The sequence below is a fragment of the Salvia hispanica genome, chromosome 2, assembly GCF_029641045.1.
Source record: "Salvia hispanica isolate PSC_SH4W2 chromosome 2, Shi_PSC_v1, whole genome shotgun sequence".
NCBI lineage: Eukaryota > Viridiplantae > Streptophyta > Magnoliopsida > Lamiales > Lamiaceae > Salvia > Salvia hispanica.
The window spans coordinates 61860217-61879642 of NC_142693.1; the positions used below are offsets into that span (position 1 = coordinate 61860217).

The 19426-nt window shown below is 32.9% G+C and overlaps 1 protein-coding gene and 4 long non-coding RNA genes across 9 annotated transcripts; 2 read left to right on the forward strand and 3 right to left on the reverse strand.

Moving 5' to 3' along the window:
- The first annotated feature begins 12 nt into the window (after positions 1-12).
- LOC125209095 (uncharacterized) lies at positions 13-1231 on the forward strand. Its single transcript, XR_007174301.2, has 2 exons — positions 13-549; positions 1000-1231. It is a non-coding gene; the product is annotated as an uncharacterized LOC125209095 (long non-coding RNA).
- A 7326-nt stretch (positions 1232-8557) lies between these two features.
- Positions 8558-11193, reverse strand: LOC125212141 (Terpenoid synthases superfamily protein). 5 transcript variants are annotated; one of them, XM_048112231.2, is made up of 2 exons: positions 10969-11138; positions 8558-9736 (listed from the first exon to the last, which is right to left on the reverse strand). In XM_048112231.2, exon 2 carries the CDS (start codon positions 9665-9667, stop codon positions 8756-8758), a length of 912 nt encoding a protein of 303 aa, XP_047968188.1. In that variant the 5' UTR covers positions 9668-9736; positions 10969-11138; the 3' UTR covers positions 8558-8755. The 5 variants fall into 5 exon arrangements, 3 of the variants coding, with proteins under 3 accessions (XP_047968188.1, XP_047968196.1, XP_047968181.1); XM_048112239.2 differs by having other exon boundaries at positions 8558-9673; positions 10964-11138; XM_048112224.2 differs by having other exon boundaries at positions 10964-11137.
- A 504-nt stretch (positions 11194-11697) lies between these two features.
- On the reverse strand, positions 11698-12408 carry LOC148932848 (uncharacterized). The gene is made up of 2 exons (XR_016135284.1): positions 12052-12408; positions 11698-11909 (listed from the first exon to the last, which is right to left on the reverse strand). It is a non-coding gene; the product is annotated as an uncharacterized LOC148932848 (long non-coding RNA).
- A 635-nt stretch (positions 12409-13043) lies between these two features.
- Positions 13044-13799, reverse strand: LOC148932849 (uncharacterized). Its single transcript, XR_016135283.1, has 2 exons — positions 13691-13799; positions 13044-13276 (listed from the first exon to the last, which is right to left on the reverse strand). It is a non-coding gene; the product is annotated as an uncharacterized LOC148932849 (long non-coding RNA).
- Positions 13121-13583, forward strand: LOC125207950 (uncharacterized). Its single transcript, XR_007174042.2, has 2 exons — positions 13121-13260; positions 13330-13583. It is a non-coding gene; the product is annotated as an uncharacterized LOC125207950 (long non-coding RNA).
- Positions 13800-19426: the final 5627 nt, after the last annotated feature.

The window sequence follows — 19426 nt, forward strand, 5'->3', positions numbered from 1 at the left end:
GTTATGGGTTAGGGAGAAATTGGGCTTCTCCCCTTTTTCTTTGTTTTGGGCCTCTTATTTATTTTGGATTGGGCCACCAACAAATTAATGAATGCACTAAGAATTTAATTAAATCATGGACTCTCCTATGTAGGGATTTAAATAATGGCCCGCTATTTATTGTCACGAGGATAAGTCTAATTTTCCGGAATTTAGTTTGAGTGCTCAAATAATTAATTCTAAGAGACTACGATACGCTAACGATGAATAGACCTCGAGCTTTTAGTGTGCTCAAATAAATGGCATAGGAGGTAGCACCCTCTGGTTAAGTGGATAATTTTCGCTAATTTAATTAAATCTACTGATTTAATTAATATTTAAGAATTCTAGAACTCTTCTAGAAAATTTAGAGGAAGAATAAAGTGATCCCGCACCTAGGATGCATTCACGTTTAAGCTTAATCAACTTATCAAAGTCTAATTAAATATTATGTCTTTTACTAAAGGAGCGTCTTCGAACGTCGTCTAAGGCCAAGTTAAGGAAATTTCGGAATGAGCTTTAGCTTTTGAGGTGGGCATTCTTTCAAAACGTGATTTCAGTATGAAAATGTGAATTTTTGCTCAAGTATGTTGTCATGCCATGTTTTGTTTTATGATTACCTATCTGCTTGGCTATGCCAATTTAAGTTAAATCAAATTCGGGTCCCAGTAGGGCCGCAAACCCTACTCGGACTAGTGTACACATAAGGGGATCGTGAGCTAACAAAGGAGTTGGCCGGTCCAGTGACCGTCGTGGAATGTGGCCACATTCCCGGTTCACATCAGTTTCAGATATGGTATATCTATGTTATGTGATTGCGCAATCAAATCTTTACTAAAGGAAAAGTATTTTAGTGACTCGGGTCTTTTAAGTAAAACCCCGTGATCACTCAACTGTGGCATTGACAATTAAAGATAGAACCATTTTTGGCAATGTGCCCACTGAGTATATCAAATACTCAGCCCTGCATGTTATTTTCAGGTTGAACGTGGACGAGCAGGCGAAGGTGTTGGGACAGGCTTTTTTTAAATAAGAAGTTAGGTAGCCCAAAGTAGCATGTCTTCATACGTGCTATTTTATCTTGGACTCTTCCGCTGCAAATTTAGAGTTGTGTGCTAGAAAGCTATGAACTTAGTCTTGATACTCTGAACACGTTTTGACTATGTACCCATATGCCTTTGATACTTTTGATTTAAGTGATTTCATCCTTTTATTGTTGTCCCTTGATTTTTGAGAATTGTTTAGTCGCGAAATAGTTACGCTCACTAGCACTAGGGAGTTGTGGTCGTGACATCATTCCTCTTTTTTTTTAAATTTTGTCAACAGTTTCTATTTTTCAACTATTTTTAAAGATCATATATATCATTCATTAGTCATTGTCATCAACATTTTATTATTTGTTAATTACTACTCCCTCCATCCACGAATAGGAGTCCCGTTTTTTCATTTTAGTCCATCCACGAATAGGAGTCTCGGTTCATAATTACCATATATGGTAAAAAGGTCTCACATTCCACTAACTCATTCCCCTCACACATCATTTAAAACTGATATATACAAGTGGGACTCTTTTATCACTAACTTTCTTCCACCCATTTTTCTTAACATTTCTTAAAACTCGTGCCGGAAACAAATGAGACTCATGCATATTCGTGGACGGGGAGAGTATAATCTATATATGCCACAACTTCCTAATCACTCATGCCACAACTACTTGCAGTGAAATTAATATCGAAAAATACTTTGTAACTGTTAATAGTAATTTGGACCCCAGAGTTGAAATCCTGCGTTCGCCACTGGAATTACTTATTTGACTGATATGAGTCTTATCTTATTCTAGGATTTTAATTAATGCTATCAAAATAGGACATACGCAAATAAAATGAATGAAAAATATAATCTACTTATTTTAGGCCTTTACCCTTTCGGAATATGATTATATGAAGTAATTTGAATTTTAGTTTACTATCTATGAATCATTTTGAAATATTTACCTATATTAATTCGTGAGAATATTTTGCCAACAAAAATACAAGCCATATTTAAATATTTAAATTAATGCATACATACTTAAGAAAAAAGAAGCTGCATTTAATTTGTTAAGCATTCATTTGATCCGTATACCTAGGTCATCAAAGTGGTATCACTTTCTAGTGTAATTTCAATTCTATTGGAGTAGTACTATTTGTAGATCGTTGTATAGTTTCTTGTGATTTTTCTAGCAATATTTATCATGATTTAAAAATTAAATATTAATTTTTTTTTACCAATAGTCCTTTCTACTATGTATGTGCTATTCGTATATATATAACCATTTACTATGTCACTATAGTCTAGTATTGTAAATTGGATCCGGTTTGACCAGTAATGCCATTCGTCTACGAATCAAAAGTTGTCGAGTCTAATGTGAGAAATGAATGCAAAGAACAGAAGATAAGAGAGAAGAGCAAATTATATATGATTTCTAACAGGAGAAGGTGAGAAATAGAAATAAAAAATGGAGTAGAAAAATATAAAAGACAAGACTTACATCTTTCAATGTGAAGTACGTAGTAGAACATTTCTATGCAAATATGAAAAGTGTAGGTTTATTAATGTTGATTTTCTTGAACTTTACAGTTTCATTGTAAAATGAAAAAGTGGTGCACTAGAATTATTGATTATGATAGGGTCCCTCCTATGACACAATATCAGTTCACTACATTCCCTTAACTAAAATCACATGAATTAGGTCTGTAGTGTTCTGATATAATGTTACGATATTAAAAAAATAAAGTGAAAAAGAAAAAAACCCCTATAGGAAAATAAGCAATATAGTATACCCAACACATGTTTCTATATTGGGAGATATAATTCAATAGCTAAAAAGAAACACGAATCAATCAAATTGAAATTCAGTATACCAAACTTGTTGCCACTTTAATTTTTCCCCCATCTTTCTATACGTTAATTTTAACACTAGAGGACACATAATTTGATCCGATATATTTTGCAATATTAAAAGAATCTTGTACAAATACATGACAGAATTAAACTATGAAAACATATTAACTACTCTACAAACTATGAAAATGCAGCTAAAGATCCATTTTTCTTGGTGTGAGCCAAGATATCACAATAATTACTTAATTAACTCCAGGAATTTTCAGAGTACCCATCCATTCCTTAGAAACTAGACAACAATCGAAACGATACGAGTTTTAATGCACAATTAGTAAAACATGAGAGAGATTGAAAAAAAAAGTGATTAAAGTTTTGTTATTGGAGAATGAACTCACCTTATTAGAGATAGAAAAAATAAAAAAAATAAAATAGTCTATTTTTATGGGAAATTTCAAAATGACAAATGTGGTTATTTTGAAGGGGGGGGGGGGGGGAGTATTTATCAAATAATGAAGTAAATTAAGTTGAATAGTGTTCATTTATTATTTAATTTAGTAATATCCAGCTGTATTTCAAAATATATTACAATGAGTCGCAACATTTTACTCTAGTAAAAACCTTTACTCTAGTGTAAAGGTTTGGTGGTGCAGACACATTGTATCTTAACAATATCCATAATTGATAAATCTCCAAATAGGACCTACTAACAATGTTGTACACAACAGTATGATGAAGCAAGTGATCATCATCAGAGGCGGAGCTATGGTGGGGCCGGGGGGCCCTTAGGCCCTTCTTCCATTGGCGTAATACCTATATATATTATATGTATGCAGTTTCAAACGTGCTATGAGCTAGAGTAGTTGGTCTGAATTTTAGCCTCATGACCGGGAGGTCGTGTGGTCGATTCCCTCTTGCACTATTTTTATTATTTAGGAACTTGTTCTTTCTATTATGGGTTCATTTTTGTTTTTATAAATTCATATTCTATTAGATTTGAAATACTAGTAAAATTGTTTTAGGAATTTGTTCTTTCTATTATGGATTCATTTTTGTTTATTAAATTCATATTCTATTAGATTTATAATATTAGTAAAATTGTTTTTAAAGCTATGCTTGCAGTTCATTTGCTTTATTTTTTTTTTACTAATTAGTACCTTTTTGTTGATTTTTTCACATTCATTTATATTTCATGGATTTGTTATGCTCGCAGTTCATTTGCTTTATTTTTTTCTTTTCTAATTAGTACCTTTCTGTTGATTTTTTCACATTCATTTATATTTCATGGATTTTCTCACGTCAGAAACTTCCATTAATGTTTTTTACAAGTAATTTTGTATAAATCATTTTATCAAAAAAAATGATTTTTATAGTTTAAGAATAAAAAATAGTTCTTCTATCGCATAAATATTTTAAAATATTATATGATTAGTAAAATCAAATTTAATGTGATGCCCTTTATTATAAAATATTTGGAATAGAAAATAACACTTTGATGTAATAAATATATGTTATTATTAGTAAAATTGGTGCTATGCTCTAAAATTTTTAATGACTAATTACTTTTCTCGTCCTTCATTTTTCACATGTGGCTTTTTATATTGCTCACATTCGAGTTATTTTCGTGCCGTTTGTATTGAACACACTCAATAAACTTTTAAGTGGTAGTTTGAACCCCCCACCATTAAATTTCTGGCTCCGCCACTAATCATCATATTTTTACCCATTTTTCACATACAAAAGAAAATAAAACAGATTAGTAAAGTTGAAATGCTCATTAATACACAAATTTGATTCTACGGGTCTGTAGATGTAGATTATTTACTACGTCACTAAATTCAGTGTTAATTAAAAACAAATGACTTTAATTTCAATTTATTCGGGGTTTTCTAACAAGATTCTTTAAACACTAATTTGAAGAAAAAAATTGATGGAATATAGAATAATTAAAGAGGGAAAGCAAGTTCAGAAAATGGGATTTACTCGGTTGATTTTGGTAGAAGCGTTGGAAGAATAGAACTTGAATAGAGTTGGTTTTTTCAAAGGTTTTTATTGAATACACTATAGTATTCTTAAGAAGAATAATTGGGATATGAGAGAATGAGAGGTTGAGAGAGAGAGCTTCGAAGCAGTCATGATAATAATTCATTAGATCTTTTGAAAATTCATTTCCTAATTTAGAATTTCATAAATAGAGGAGTAATTTTTGTTTTTTGTCTGAGATTGGTAAATATTTAAATTATATTGTGTAAATTCAGTCACATGTCTGCCTAATAATTTAAATACAATAATTGATCCGATGCAAAATTTCAAAATGAAAATTTAACTCAAAAAAGTGTAGGTGTATTCACTCAATTTTCCTCGTAAAATGATAAAGTGGTCCACTGAAAAAATGGTGAAATGGGAGAATTTAGAAGTAATCTTCTACAAGGGTTGAATTTGTTAGAACCAAGAAATAGGTCATTAACCCATGCCTATTAATGTATAAACCTAACTTTACTATAAGTGAGATAAACTACACATTTGGACACCCCATTCTCCAAATTCTAATGTCCTGCTCAATACAAATATAATATATATATTCACCTAATCACCCATCCCTAGTAGTAATAACTATAAATCTAATGACCGTAATAATTAAATTAATTGGGTTTGTAAATTGTAATTTTGGTAAATAGATTTTTTTTTAATAAATGGGAAAACACAAATTCTAATGTACTTAAAATACATGATTATCATATCATGTACATATTTCAGTAAAACAATTAGTCCAAGAACAAAACACACATACTTTCATTGACATGAAATTTTTAATACTGTGATTGCATAAGGAACTTCAAATTGAATATCAACAAGATATCTTAAATACCAATTAAGAGATCAATTAATAGATAGAGATTTCAATGTATATATGCCATGAAGGTAAGAAAATTTCATCATGTGCATTTTATAAGACACTATATGCTATCCTATCAATACTGAATGTCGAGCTCGTTTATGTTATATAATATTTTTAATCTCAATTTAGGTCCAAATTAAAGATCATTGATTAAGTTAAGTAGACACTCCGGGTTAATTTATGCCATAATTGCAATAAACACCTTTCTTTTTTAATCAATTGGGTATGTGCACGTCAGAATCACCGAAAAAATAATCAATTTTCTTTTTATAAAAAGCATAGGAATTACTTATTTGATTAATATGACTCTTACCTAATTGTAGGATTTTAATTACTGCCATCAAAATAAGACATACACAAATAAAGTGAATGAAAAATACAGTCTTCTTATTTCAGGCCTTTACTCTTTCGGAATATGATCATATGATGTAATTTGAATTTTAGTTTACTAGATTATATCTATAAATCATTTTGAAATATTTACATATATTCATTCGTGGGAATATTTTGTCAATCTATGCATACATACATAAGAAAAAAATATATAGAAGGTGCATTTAAGTCGTTACTATAATAAGCAAGCATCATTTGATCCATATACCTAGGTCACCAAAGTGGGTATCACTTTCTAGTGTAATTTCAATTATTGGAGTAGGTGTATAGTTTCTTGTGATTTTTCTGACAATATTTATCATGATTTATAAATTTAAAATTAAACTTTTTACCAATGGTCTTTTCTACTAATAGTGTAATTTCAATTCTATTGAGTAGTAGTACTATTTGGTAGATCGTTGTATAGTTTTTTATGATTTTTCTGAAAATATTTATCATGATTTAGAAATTTAATATTATATTTTTTTTACCAATGATCTTTTCTACTATGTGTGTGCCATTCGTAGATATTAGACTATTTACCATGTCACTAAAGTCCAGTGTTGTAAAATCAGACCCGATTTGACCAGTATGCGATTCATCTATGAATCAGAAATTATCGATTCTAATATGAGAAATGAATACGAAGAACATAAAATAAGAGAGAAAGCAAACAATAGATGATTTCTGACAGGAGAAGGTGATAAATGGGAATAAAAAATGGAGTAAAATCGATATGAAGTTTCTATGCAAAACTAGAAAGTGTAGGTGCAGTAATGTTGATCTTCTTGAACTTTATAGTTTCATTTTATCACATTATAGGTCCAAATTAAACAAAGTTGAATCATTGATTTAAGTATAATTAGTAGACACTCCGGGTTTATGCCATAATTGCAATAAACACTTCTCTTTTCTAATCAATTGGGTATGTGCATGTCAGTATCACCGAAAAAATAATCAAATTTTTTTTATATAAAAAGCATAGGAATTACTTATTTGATTAATATGACTCTTACCTAATTGTAGGATTTTAATTAATGCTATCAAAATAAGACATACACAAATAAAATTAATGGAAAATACAGTCTTCTTATTTTAGGCCTTTACCCTTTCGGAATATAATTATACGAAGTAATTTGAATTTTAGCTTACTATGAATCATTTTGAAATTACTATGATTATACGAAGTAATTTCGGAAAATACAGTCTTCTTATTTTAGACTCTTACCCTTTCGGAATATCTATGAATCATTTTGAAATTACACATATATATTAATTCGTGGGAAAAATTTGACAATGAAAATACAGACCATATTTAAATATTTAAATCTCCTGCATACTTAATACTCCCTTCGTCTGCCAATGGAGTCTCATTCATGGGCGACACGAGTTTTAAAAAATGTTAAGAAAAGTGGGTGGAAAAAAGTGAGTGGAATAGAGGTCTCACTTATATATATTAGTTTTAAATAAAATGTGAGTAGAATGAGTTAGTGGAAGGTGAGAGACCCTATTACCATTTATGGTAAAAGTGAACCGGGACACCTATTCGCGAACGGATTAAAATAGAAAAACGAGACTCCTATTCACGGATGGAGGGAGTAAGAAATAAAGAGAAGGTGCATTTAATTCATTACTATAATAAACAAGCATTCGTTTGATCCGTATACCTAGGTCACCAAAGTGGGTATTACTTTATAGTGTATTTCAATTTTATTGGAGTAGTACTATTTGTACCACTAATTTCAATTCTATTGAGTAGTAACTATTTGTAGATTGATTCTATAGCTTTTTGTGATTTTTCTACAATATTTATCATGATTTACAAATTTTTAATCTTAATTTTTTTTACCAATGGTCTTTTCTACTATGTGTGTGCCATTTGTAGATATAGACTATTTACTGCATCAATAAAGTTCAGTGTTCTAAATGGGACTCGGTAGTTCAGTGTTCTAAATGGGACTCGGTTTGACAAGTAATGCAGTTTGTCTACGAATCAAAAGTTGTCGATTCTAACACGAGAAATGAATACGAAGAATAGAAAATAAGAAAGGAGCGAATTATATGCATTTAAGTTTGCATTCAAGACACAACGATTGGAGTCATTACAATTAAAACGAACTAAAAATAGTATTTCTTTAAATTGTGTTTTGCCATTAAAGTGTTTAAACATTTTTCTGCCGAACTCCATTGGATTAAATGTGTTTTGGGGTATAATACAGCTCATTTCTCTGCCAAACTCCATTAATGTGTTTTGGTAACTTTTACTGTGATCTTTCTTTACAAGACCGAAGTAACAAAGACATCAACATCTTTTAACTTTAATAAAATGGGAAAACAAATAAAATGGGAAAACAGACACCAAACAATTCCATTTGTGCTCTGTGTATATATTATATGCAACTTTATCATGGAGTAGTTTGTTATTAAACTGCAAATGATACAATGTGGCTTATTGAGAAGATCTGGATCATGTTCAACAAAAAGAAAAATGCTCTTGGTATAGTCATTAAAAAATTCCACATTATTCATGTTAAAATGGAATTAATTTGGGGAAAAGCCATCCCAATTCACAAAACTGGACAGCTCTCAGTATTTCCCTCTCCATGAAAACCACTTGAGTTTCAACTGATACCACAAAGGAGAAACCCCTAACACACCTTGTGCCAGTCTTGGATCAAACACATCAAACTGCACGCGGCTTAACGAATCGAGAATCACCTGCGTGGGCACAGCAGGCAGCAGTACCGGATGAGCCTCACGGGGCACTGTCTTAGCCAATGCACGAGCTTTCTGCATATGCGCGTTGGCTACAGATGCCATCTCAAAGACAGCATTGCACAGCTCCTCGCGAGAGTCCATACGGATTTCAGATTGTCCACTCTGATTCACCAGCAGCCCGTGTTTCTCTGCGATCTCAGCGGGTATGTAGGAAAAATGGCGGTTCCGGCTGGCATGATATGGCAAGGATTTGATAAGCAATGCGAGGCCACTTGCCTTGCCGATGTGAGACGCAGCATGGTCTGCTGCAGAGGACTTAATACCGCTTGCTTCGAGCGTCGAGTATAAGATGGTTGACATGGTGTCCTCGCCATATCTCTCCAGTTCTTCCATGGTTTTTGGAATATCAGTAGGCTCTCTTCGGGCATCGATGATCCTAGCTTCGACCGATCTCTTCAACCAGATCTTGCTAGCTTTGTTTTGGGATGCCACGGAAGCAAGCGCCTGCGCTACTGGATGCTCGATTAACTTGTTGGAGAAGATCTTGTCGATGGCTTCTTGCCACCAAAGCAACCGCATCAGACCAATTCTGGGGTCAGAAGCCACATCCATTGCTCTCGCTGTCTCAACATTAAACGCCCGGAGCGCGAAGGCGGATTTACGCACGTTTGGTGGAAGCTCGAGAAGGCACAGGTAGTGGTGGTAATCATAGTTTCGTACTTGTTGAACGCAGTAGGAGAGAGCTGCTCGTACACCACTTGAACTGGAAGCACTGCTCATTGATGTCTGATGTCAGATGTCAAGTTCTCATCAGTTTGGTGCTTCACAGAAGCTGTTATGCTGAAGGCACTGGCATTCAAGCAAATTATTGTTCAATATTAAGAAATGATAGGTTTAATGACAACCAAAGGCAGCCATGAGACTCCGGCCGAGAAAGATATGAGGCAGGACAAGAAGCAGTCAAGAATATTAGACAGCTGAACCCCTAGCAAGAAATATCACCTTCTTTTCAGTACTGCAATGTTAGGAGGAATTTTTCAGAATTTTAACACTTAACTGGTAATTTTACATGACTTTTAAAATGATGCAAGTGCAATTTCGAATGCAATTGTTCATTTTTCATATCAGTCAACATACAGCTACTAATGTGGAATTCTTACTTGCAAAAGTAGTCTGCAATTTTTATGACTCCATACAATATACAACAAAAGATGACATGATCCATATAACATTCAAAACATAGCAGTAACACAAAAAGCACATGATACTTGCATGATCACAAAATTGTTGCAGATTGTTATGAAAGAAGACTAGTAAATACAAACAACAAGATGAACACACAGATTTTCATAGAAACCAAGACCCAAAAAAGCCACCGGCAAAGGAGAGTTTCACCATGAGTCGAAAAACAAGGCATAAATCATCAAAAAGTGCATAACGCTAGAACCTAGATTTAAGTCCTGCTCTATTTATACAGGTCCATAACGCGGGGGCCTTCCTCGACCACGTAGCGGAAAAAGGTCTCTCGGACTCAACCTAAACAATTCGGGTAACTAATAACAACAATAGTCCTTCTACAGCTACTATACTACCAAACTTACAAAATCAACATAATAGGGCATTTATTCAACAGTTAAAGAGGGGAAATGCTACCAAAAGCTCAAATTAGATTAAGACTTGATGGATCTTCAAAAGCAACTAAGTAAAATGTCGAGCAAAGTCATGTTATCTACAGGAACAACTCTGAATAAAAAACAAAAATATTTGCTGCATCGCAATTACCTCAACATTGCAGTTTTTTTTCCCAATACATGTGAATTCAGCTATGGTAATTTTGGGTGAAAGTTCAGCTAATCCATTTTCTTCTACAAATTCAAATTGCAAAACCTAAAATGCAGTAAGAATTTTGCTCCAAACCAGTCCTATTTGCGTTTTTCAGCTAGTTTTGAATAGTAGAATCGCATATTGGGGTTTCTACTATTCCAAACGCAGTCAATTTGTTTAATTTTTGAAATACTGAATCCAAGTATCAAATGCTTTGTGAATTGAAAAGCTCAGAGAAGTGAAGAGAAATACCGTACTGAAGAAGACGAGGAGAATCTGGTGAAGAAGAGCTGCTCGGATCCGATTTTAAGGATTATTTCTGATTTTGATAGAGGAAATGGGAATTGAAATGGACTTGCTCAAAGAAGACGAAAGCTTCAGGTTTTCTTCTCTTTGTTTACGTCATTGCAAATTTCTTTTCTTTTCCTTTTCGAAGCAAAATTGTGATTTAAGTTAAATAACATGGTAATTTACGAATCATTAATCCATTTAAATCTCGATTTTTTAGCGTATGCAATAATGAAGTAATTTACTAATCATTTACAAATATTCACAATATTTTTCAACGTCAAAATTTACTTTGGACATAGTACTTATTTTGAAAGAAGGCTTAATTTTCTGAATTTAAATTCTTTATTTCAACTTTAATTTTGTCTGCAGATAAATCTCTTTCTTGAGTCCATACTCGTATTCTCTTTCATTTATTTTCGAGGCCGGCCGACCATTTGCGCTCCCTTCACTAGCCTTAAAATTTTCCGTGGTAGCCCGTTCTTTCCCTTTTCTCTATCTTTATTCAACCAAGCCCCCAAATACCAATCTAATTAAATCACTCTAGGCCCAAATACCAAAATGAGTTCGCAGCGGTCTGTCCTTGTCACGATCGCACTTTGCTAAGGATAGCAAAGCCGGGAACCCGTGACTAGGGGTGGGGAGTAAGAATAGGGGAACAGAAAGGGGATAAACAATGGCTAATATTCATTTAGAAATAAAGGGGAAAACAACTCAAACAAACTCTTAATCACCAGAACTTAAATATAAATCTTACTTTTCAATAAATAATTATCAGAGTATAGAAGAACAATACGCAGCGGAATGAACACGGTCACATGTATGGAGACATGCACCTCTGAGAGCCTCTACTTAAAATATAAAGAAAATCATAAACTCTGCTCAGCATTCCCCACCGTCACTGCTCAACCTGTACATTTAGAAATATATGCAGGGCTGAGTATAAAAATACTCAGTGAACACATTGCCGAAATATACATACATAAAATAAAAATATTGTCATGCCATCACAGTAACACTCGAGGATTTTCTCTTAAAAGGCCCGAGCTTACTAAATTCTTTGTGAGTTAAAGTTCGACTGATCAGTCTAAGTTCTTTCTGTACTTTTGCCATATCTGAACACCAAGTGTCGTGGAGATGTTGCTCTCCCACGGTCACCTACCTTTTTCTCCAACCGGGGAGGTGGCCACCTCCCAACGGCCTCCACTATATCATCTTTGTGCCGTGGAAGGTGGCCACCTTCCACGGTCACCTGTGTACACTAGTCCGAGTAGGGACACCACCCTCACTCGAACCCGAATTCGATTCTTACGTTCCAACCAAACAGATAGGCATAAAACAAATCATTTATGGCAAGACAACATCATTTTCACAAATAACAAAACATAAGTTTATATTTTTATCCACATTAGTATGTAGGATAAAAAAATTCACCTTTTTGCTTTTCCACGATTCTCGTAAATCATTCTCTCATTTCTCATCATTTCTTTTCTCAAGAGTCTTCACATTTAGAAATAAAATAACAAGCTAACTTCAGTTTCAAGAAAGATACTAGCTTGATGATATGCATTCTATTCTCTTCTACGTTCCCTTTTAGTTTTGAGTTGCAAACTAATCCGTGAATTAATTTATAAAAATGTAAGACCGAAACAAAGGATTTCTCATTCTCACATCTATTCTTTACTTAGAGATTCGATCTTGTATAATAAGAAATTACTTTATTACTGTCGGGGTGATTGTCCTTACTCGGATCCAACACTTTAATTTCACGGATCACTTATTAATTCAAAATTAATTATTTAATTAAATAGGAAGATTTAATCACGAAGGCGATAATTTATACTAGCTCATGGATTTATTTTAAAATTAGGCCAAGGAATTATTTGGTTTATTTAACAAGTAAAACCAGCCCAAATCAAAATTATTATGGCCCAACATTGAGTCCAATTAATACTCGCCCTTCGTCCTCTCGACTCCTCTCCGATCAAATCCCTAGCTTGACAAATCTGGTTTCTCTCTCTTTCCTTCGATTTTTGCTGCGGCCATGGCATCACCGGTGGCGACGCCGGTTGCCTCTCGCGATCTGTCTACCGTACCTCTCGATCGCCGCCATCGCTGCTCTCTCTCTTCCCTCCATCAACACCACCGCCATCCAACGCCTTCGACCACTCCCACCGCCTTCTGCCCTCGTCGGATCTACTCGACGCCGCTATGGCCAGCCCCTCCTTCACGTAATCACGTGTGCTGTCAGCCTTGTCAAGGTGAAGTTCTTTCCTTCTGTTTCATTAAATTTTAGCTTTAGATCTATTCATTTACATCCTAAAACTCAGATTGGATAGATCGTGAAACTGTCGCTATCGGGATTGGCTCGGCGTAGCTGCCGCCCTCTTACTGCCGGTGTGCCGTCGCTGGAGCGCCATGCCGGAAATCCGGGAAGCCCTCTAACCATGTAGTTATTTAATTCCATAGGCCTTTGCTTATTACTCTCATGTTTTTAGGCTACTTAGAGCATATTTATTGAATATTTATTGAACAAATCATAAGTTTGGTGTTCTTAAATCTTGGTTTGGAAGTTGTATGTAAATTGTGTATTACTGTTAGAATATTTAGGTTTTAGGCAGATTCTCTATTTTCTTCATATGCTGCTATATGATGCATAATCATACAAAAAGAACTCTACCAATTACTTACTTAAACTTATTGAAGAAGAACTTGCTCTCTACTTCTCTGAAATTCCCCTCCATGTTTCTCTCGTTGCTCTCTACTTCTCTAAAATTCCTCCTCCATGTTTCTCTCGGTTATCATGTGTATAGCAGCTGAAAATCGGGAAGGCTAACTTCTTTTATATCCAAGGATAATTTTGACAAGTGTCCCTATTCTTGACAAGTGTTAAATATTCTGACATGTGGCATTTAGGAGAGCTCCAAGAAAACTTTTTATTTAATATAGGAAATTTTTTTATGTCGTTTTCCAGGAGTTATAAATAATAACAATAATAATAATAATAATAATAATAATAATTTGTAACCTAAGATTCATAGCTTAAGGAGTCATACAAAAACTTGGGATGTTACAGTCCTTGCCGACGGATGCCGTCCGGGCCAGCGGCAAGGCGACCGCTACTTGCCGCTGCACATTGTCCGTCCGTGCCAGCGGCAGGGCGGTGCTCTTAAATAAGAGTACGTTCGTGCCGTTGAGCAGGCTTACGTGGCGGGCTGCGATTGGCCAACGAAGTTATTTTTCAATTTCCTCCCATTCGAAGTTATTTTTCAATTTCCTCCCATTCAATTTTAATTATGTAATTTTTATATTTTAATATATTTTTATATTGTAGAAATGTTTTTAGTAATTAAAGTATTTAAATTGAATAATAGAATGGTGGGGCCTTGTCCTCGTAGAAGAGCAAGGATGTGGATGTTGTGTTTTTGTCTAAGGACAGAGAGTAAAAGTGGATCCGAACCACCTCTTTGTTGTTAAATAAGAGCATGGATGGAGATGCTCTTATTATTGAAAAGTCAAATCATCAACACATTGTTCTTTTCTTCTCCAAAGCTCACGTCTCAATTTCTACTTCTCACTCACTCCGTCACTGATCTTCTCCCTCAATCTCAAAAGTAAATCCCAAAACTGTTTTTTTCCAACCAAATTGAGAATCTCAAACTCTCCATCGATCACGCTCCTTTCTTCTTTCTTTTCCCTTTTATCGTTGTGAAAATCGTGTGAGAGATGATATACGTGTATATATACTTGAATCTGTTGCCGATATTCCTAATTTTCGGGTATTGTTGATGATCACATATTATGGCCAGATTTCTTGGTAAGAGATTTGAGTGGAAGAATATCTCATGTGTTTAAATTTTGATTGGGCTTCTCCAAAATTGGACTAAAAAATAAGTGTTTTGGGCTCTTAATAATTGGATTTCAAATTGGGCTAGGAAATAATAATTGTTTGGCTCAAAAAAAAGTAAAATCCTTCTCTCGACAAAAGAAATAAAGGCGAAAAATTTTGCAGGTGCACAAACGACGTCCTCTCATGAACAATTAAAAAGGTAGAAAAACTCGGGGTGTTAATTATGATAAGGGAGAAGAATTGGTAAAGTAAGATAGAGGAAATGAAAAACGAGTCAAGTAAGAGAGAGGAAGAGAAAAAGTAGTGAAAGTAGAGTTAGTGGATTGTGGGATCCATGTCATAAAATAGAAAGATTCTAAAGTTTCTATTTTTAAGGAACGATCTAAAATGAAAATAGTTTTTATTTTTAAAAAATGGAGGGAGTAAGATATATACATAAAAGGATGCCGAGCAATGGTCAAAGAGAAAATATATCTACACATTCTATAATATATCTACACATTCAGATGCGAGTAATATATCTACACATTCTATATAATCTACAGTACTTGATATTTATATATACTACTGTCTTTTATCCAAAGTAGTAATACATAAAACTAGCTAATCCTAGCCCAACTATTGACCTTCATTATATGCTACGTGCATTCCGTTTAATTCGATTATATAAATAAAATTTATAAAATCTCAAAATTTATGTGTTTAGATTTTTTAAATTAATAGGCAAATCTGTTATGGTCATGAACTTTGACGCAGATTACCCAACAAATTGATAAAAATAGTTTGGTAAAAAGAGTTTAAAAAAAATTATGTTGATCCTAACAAATAATTATATTGATCCTCTCACACATTCACGCATTTAGTTTTCACTTTTGAAAATTCCAGATTTCTTAATTCTTATATGCCTATTTGATTCGAAATATTGAAACTTTTAAGCATTTTTGTACATTTAATAGTACATCTTAATTTTTCTTATAAAAAGAATTTTAAAAATATTAATATGGACTGAATTGAAAATCCATGTCCACTGGGCTTTTGTTAAGCCCAATCGTAAAAAGACATGGAGTTGATGTCACATTAAGCAACCAAATTTTATGGACTTCAAACTAGCTGGAATTTTCCTTTTTTTTTTCTTCTGAAATGTGTTCGAAGATAGTATATAGCGAATAGTATCAAGTAATATAGTAAACGATTAGATTTACAAAATATTTGAAAAATAAAAAAAAATGCACAAGGCCATTTTTGGAAAAAAAAAATGTTTAGGATAAATTATTACAATGCATGCTTGAATTTTTTCGGTTAGATTTATCAAACATAGTACTATCATTCGAATAGGCTACGCGTTATATATTTTTCATTTGAATAGACTACGTGTTATATATTTCAGTATCAGTTCATATTGGCTACTCCTATTTAAGTTTCGAATAGATAAACATAGTACTATCATTCGAATAGGCTACGCGTTATATATTTCAGTATCAATTCCTACATATCATGATAGACTATGACTGATTATCATGATTATTCATTTAGAATTCAGTTGTAAGATTCATTCTCATAGCCCAAATATACTACTGTACAATGGCGGACATATGTAGAGCATTGGGGGACAAGAATTTCAAATTTCGTTATGTATATTTTATATCCATTAGATTTATGTGTTAATTTATCAGCCCAAGTGGTCTTTTTTATGATTTCAATTTGTCTTTACACCAAAAAAAAAGTAATACTCCTCCTATATTAGTACTTCATTAATTAACCCATTTCAAAATTTATCCATAATTGATAGTATCAATTTTTCCTTATGTTATTTGTGATTGGCTTTTATTATTTCAATGTCTTTACACAAAAAAAAAATAAAAATAAATCATACTCCTATATTAGTATACTACATTAATAAACCTATCTTAAAATTTATCCATAATTGATAGTATCAATTTTTCCTTATGTTATTTGTGATGATTTTTTATTTTTCTACAACTATTATAAATAAAAAAATTCAGATTTTATACTTCATTAATTAAATTATTACAAAATTTATATCGAGTTTTCGTATTATTTAATTATTTCTATTCCATTACTTATTTTTACTCGCAATTTTCGCCAATGCTAGCATAAAAAATATATCCTATAATTGTTACCAATAAATTGGACCCCCCAACGTCAAAATCCTGCGTCCGCCACTGCTATTGTACATATTTAATCACGAGATATAATTTGGCACACCGAATAACCTTGTAGTGTTATCATTATACAATAATTCGATTTTGGAAACCATTCCTCCGATCTTCAAATGGCATTCCGCATTCAACAACAATTTGAATATGAATGTCACTTTGCATCAGTCATCAGACAAAGAAAAACAACGTAATTCAGTAAATGATTATATTAAAGCAAGGACAGCCTAATTGTTTAAAGCATGGATTTAATAATTCAACTCCCACCCAATTATTTAAAGCATTACAGCTATCTTCCATTTGGAATTAACAGTGTCTAAATGTTAATTCATTATTTCCATAATTAGACAGCCTCAGTTTAAAAAATATGCACGCCAATCCATCATCGTGCCTAGCACGGGATAACATAAGATACTACCACGGTTCCTTATTTAATTCTATTGTAAAATTTCAGATTTGCTCGCACAAATTTGAGAGATTTCGGAAAAAGGGACTCCATTCGCAGGCCTTTCGATATTTAGGATTAAATTCGCTGACCTTTCGGAATATGAGATTGTGGCATGCGAATTTTTCGGAATAAGGGATTTTCGAATTTTTATGTGTTTTGTTTTCTTTTTTCTTATTATTGCTCTCACAATATTTATGAATGGTCTAAATTATCCCTAATATTTCACCACAATTTTAATTTTTTACTCCAATTTTACTAAAGCAAGGACAATATATTCATTATTCACTACAGCTATCTTCCATTTGGAACTATCAGTTTCTAATAGTATATTCATTATTCAGTATTTGCATTGTTAAAAGGTCTCAGTTTTCAAATACATGCACGACATTCCATCATCGTGCCTAACACGGGATACCATAGGACACTACCACGATTCCTTATTTAATTCTATTGTAAGATTTCAGATTTGCTCTCATAAATTTTTGTTTGTTGTATTCAAAGATATTACTCCCTTCATAGTCCGAATATGCACTCTTTCATTTTTAGTCTGTCTCACAATGATGTGCACTTTCCAATTTTGAAAATTCTTTTCACTCTCTATTTAAATGAGACTCGTTCTCCACTAACAATACTTTAATTACATTTTCTCTCTACCTTTCTCTTACTTATTTTCCCAATTTTACATTGAAACTCGTATCGAATCCAAGATACATATTCTTCAGGAACAGAGGGGAGTAATATATACACTCGTTTAAGACCAACTTTTTATTCACATTTACGATACTTACAAATTTGTTGTGCATGGCCCACCATTTTTCACTTTCCACACACTATACCTAATAAAGTTTTGCAGATTTCTTAAAAAAAAAAAATTTGCAGATATAAATTTATTATGCATGACCCACCATTTTTCACTTTCAACACACTATACCTAATAAAAGGGGCATTCTTCTCCACTTGCAATATAAATTTGCTTAATATATCTACTATGTAAACATGTGTACTTTGTCTCTATAGACTCACATCATCACCATACATTATGGAATTTAATTTTAACCGGAGATTACGAAAAAAGGAATCCAAAGTGCATGACATTTAAAATTAGGAAAAAGTTAGATATAATATGGAGTACGTACTCCCTCCATCCGCGAATAAGAGTCCCGTTTTTTCATTTTAGTTTGTCTGCAAATAGAAGTCTCGGTTCACTTTTACCATAAATGGTAATATGGTCTCACATTTCACTACATTTCATTTAAAACTAATATATGTAAGTGGGATTCATTACCCGCTAACTGTTTTCCACCCACTTTTCTTAACATATTATAAAACTCGTGCCGTTAGAAAATAAGACTACTAATAACGGACGAAGGGAGTATATCATAATTTTAGGAAAATTATTCTAAACCATTGATATTTTCGATACAATAGAAATACACCAACTTTTTGAAAGCCGGCAAAAATACAAAGTTGCTCAACAGTTTTTCACAATGCAACTCCATGAACTCATCTACCAAAAACTCATAGCCAAATAGACCCACAACAACTGAAAATATACAATCAAGATTCATCAAAGATGAATATCATAAACCTAACTTAAACTAACAAAAAACATTGTATGATGAGTTATCATACTAATTTAAAGAAACAAACACCAACAAGAATGGTAAAAAAAAGCCTCACACTAAACAAAAAACACAGCGGATCTACTCATTTTATATTTTTTTCTATCTAAACTAATTCTTGAAAACTAAAAGTAATTAGTAAACAATAATTATAGTAATTAGACTCTAAAGATATAGAACTATAATGCCTCTTTCATATATAATGTTGCTAAAATGACTTTTCAACTATTTCATGATCTTTTTATCTTTTTGGTATATTTTTTTTATCGATGAGACATTTTTATACTTTTGCATCAATTATTATCTCTCCGTTTTATATATTATTGGATA

Coding starts and splice junctions, on each gene's coding strand:
- LOC125212141 (XM_048112231.2), bottom strand. CDS start 9,667: ATGAGCAGTGCTTCCAGTTCAAGTGGTGTACGAGCAGCTCTCTCCTAC.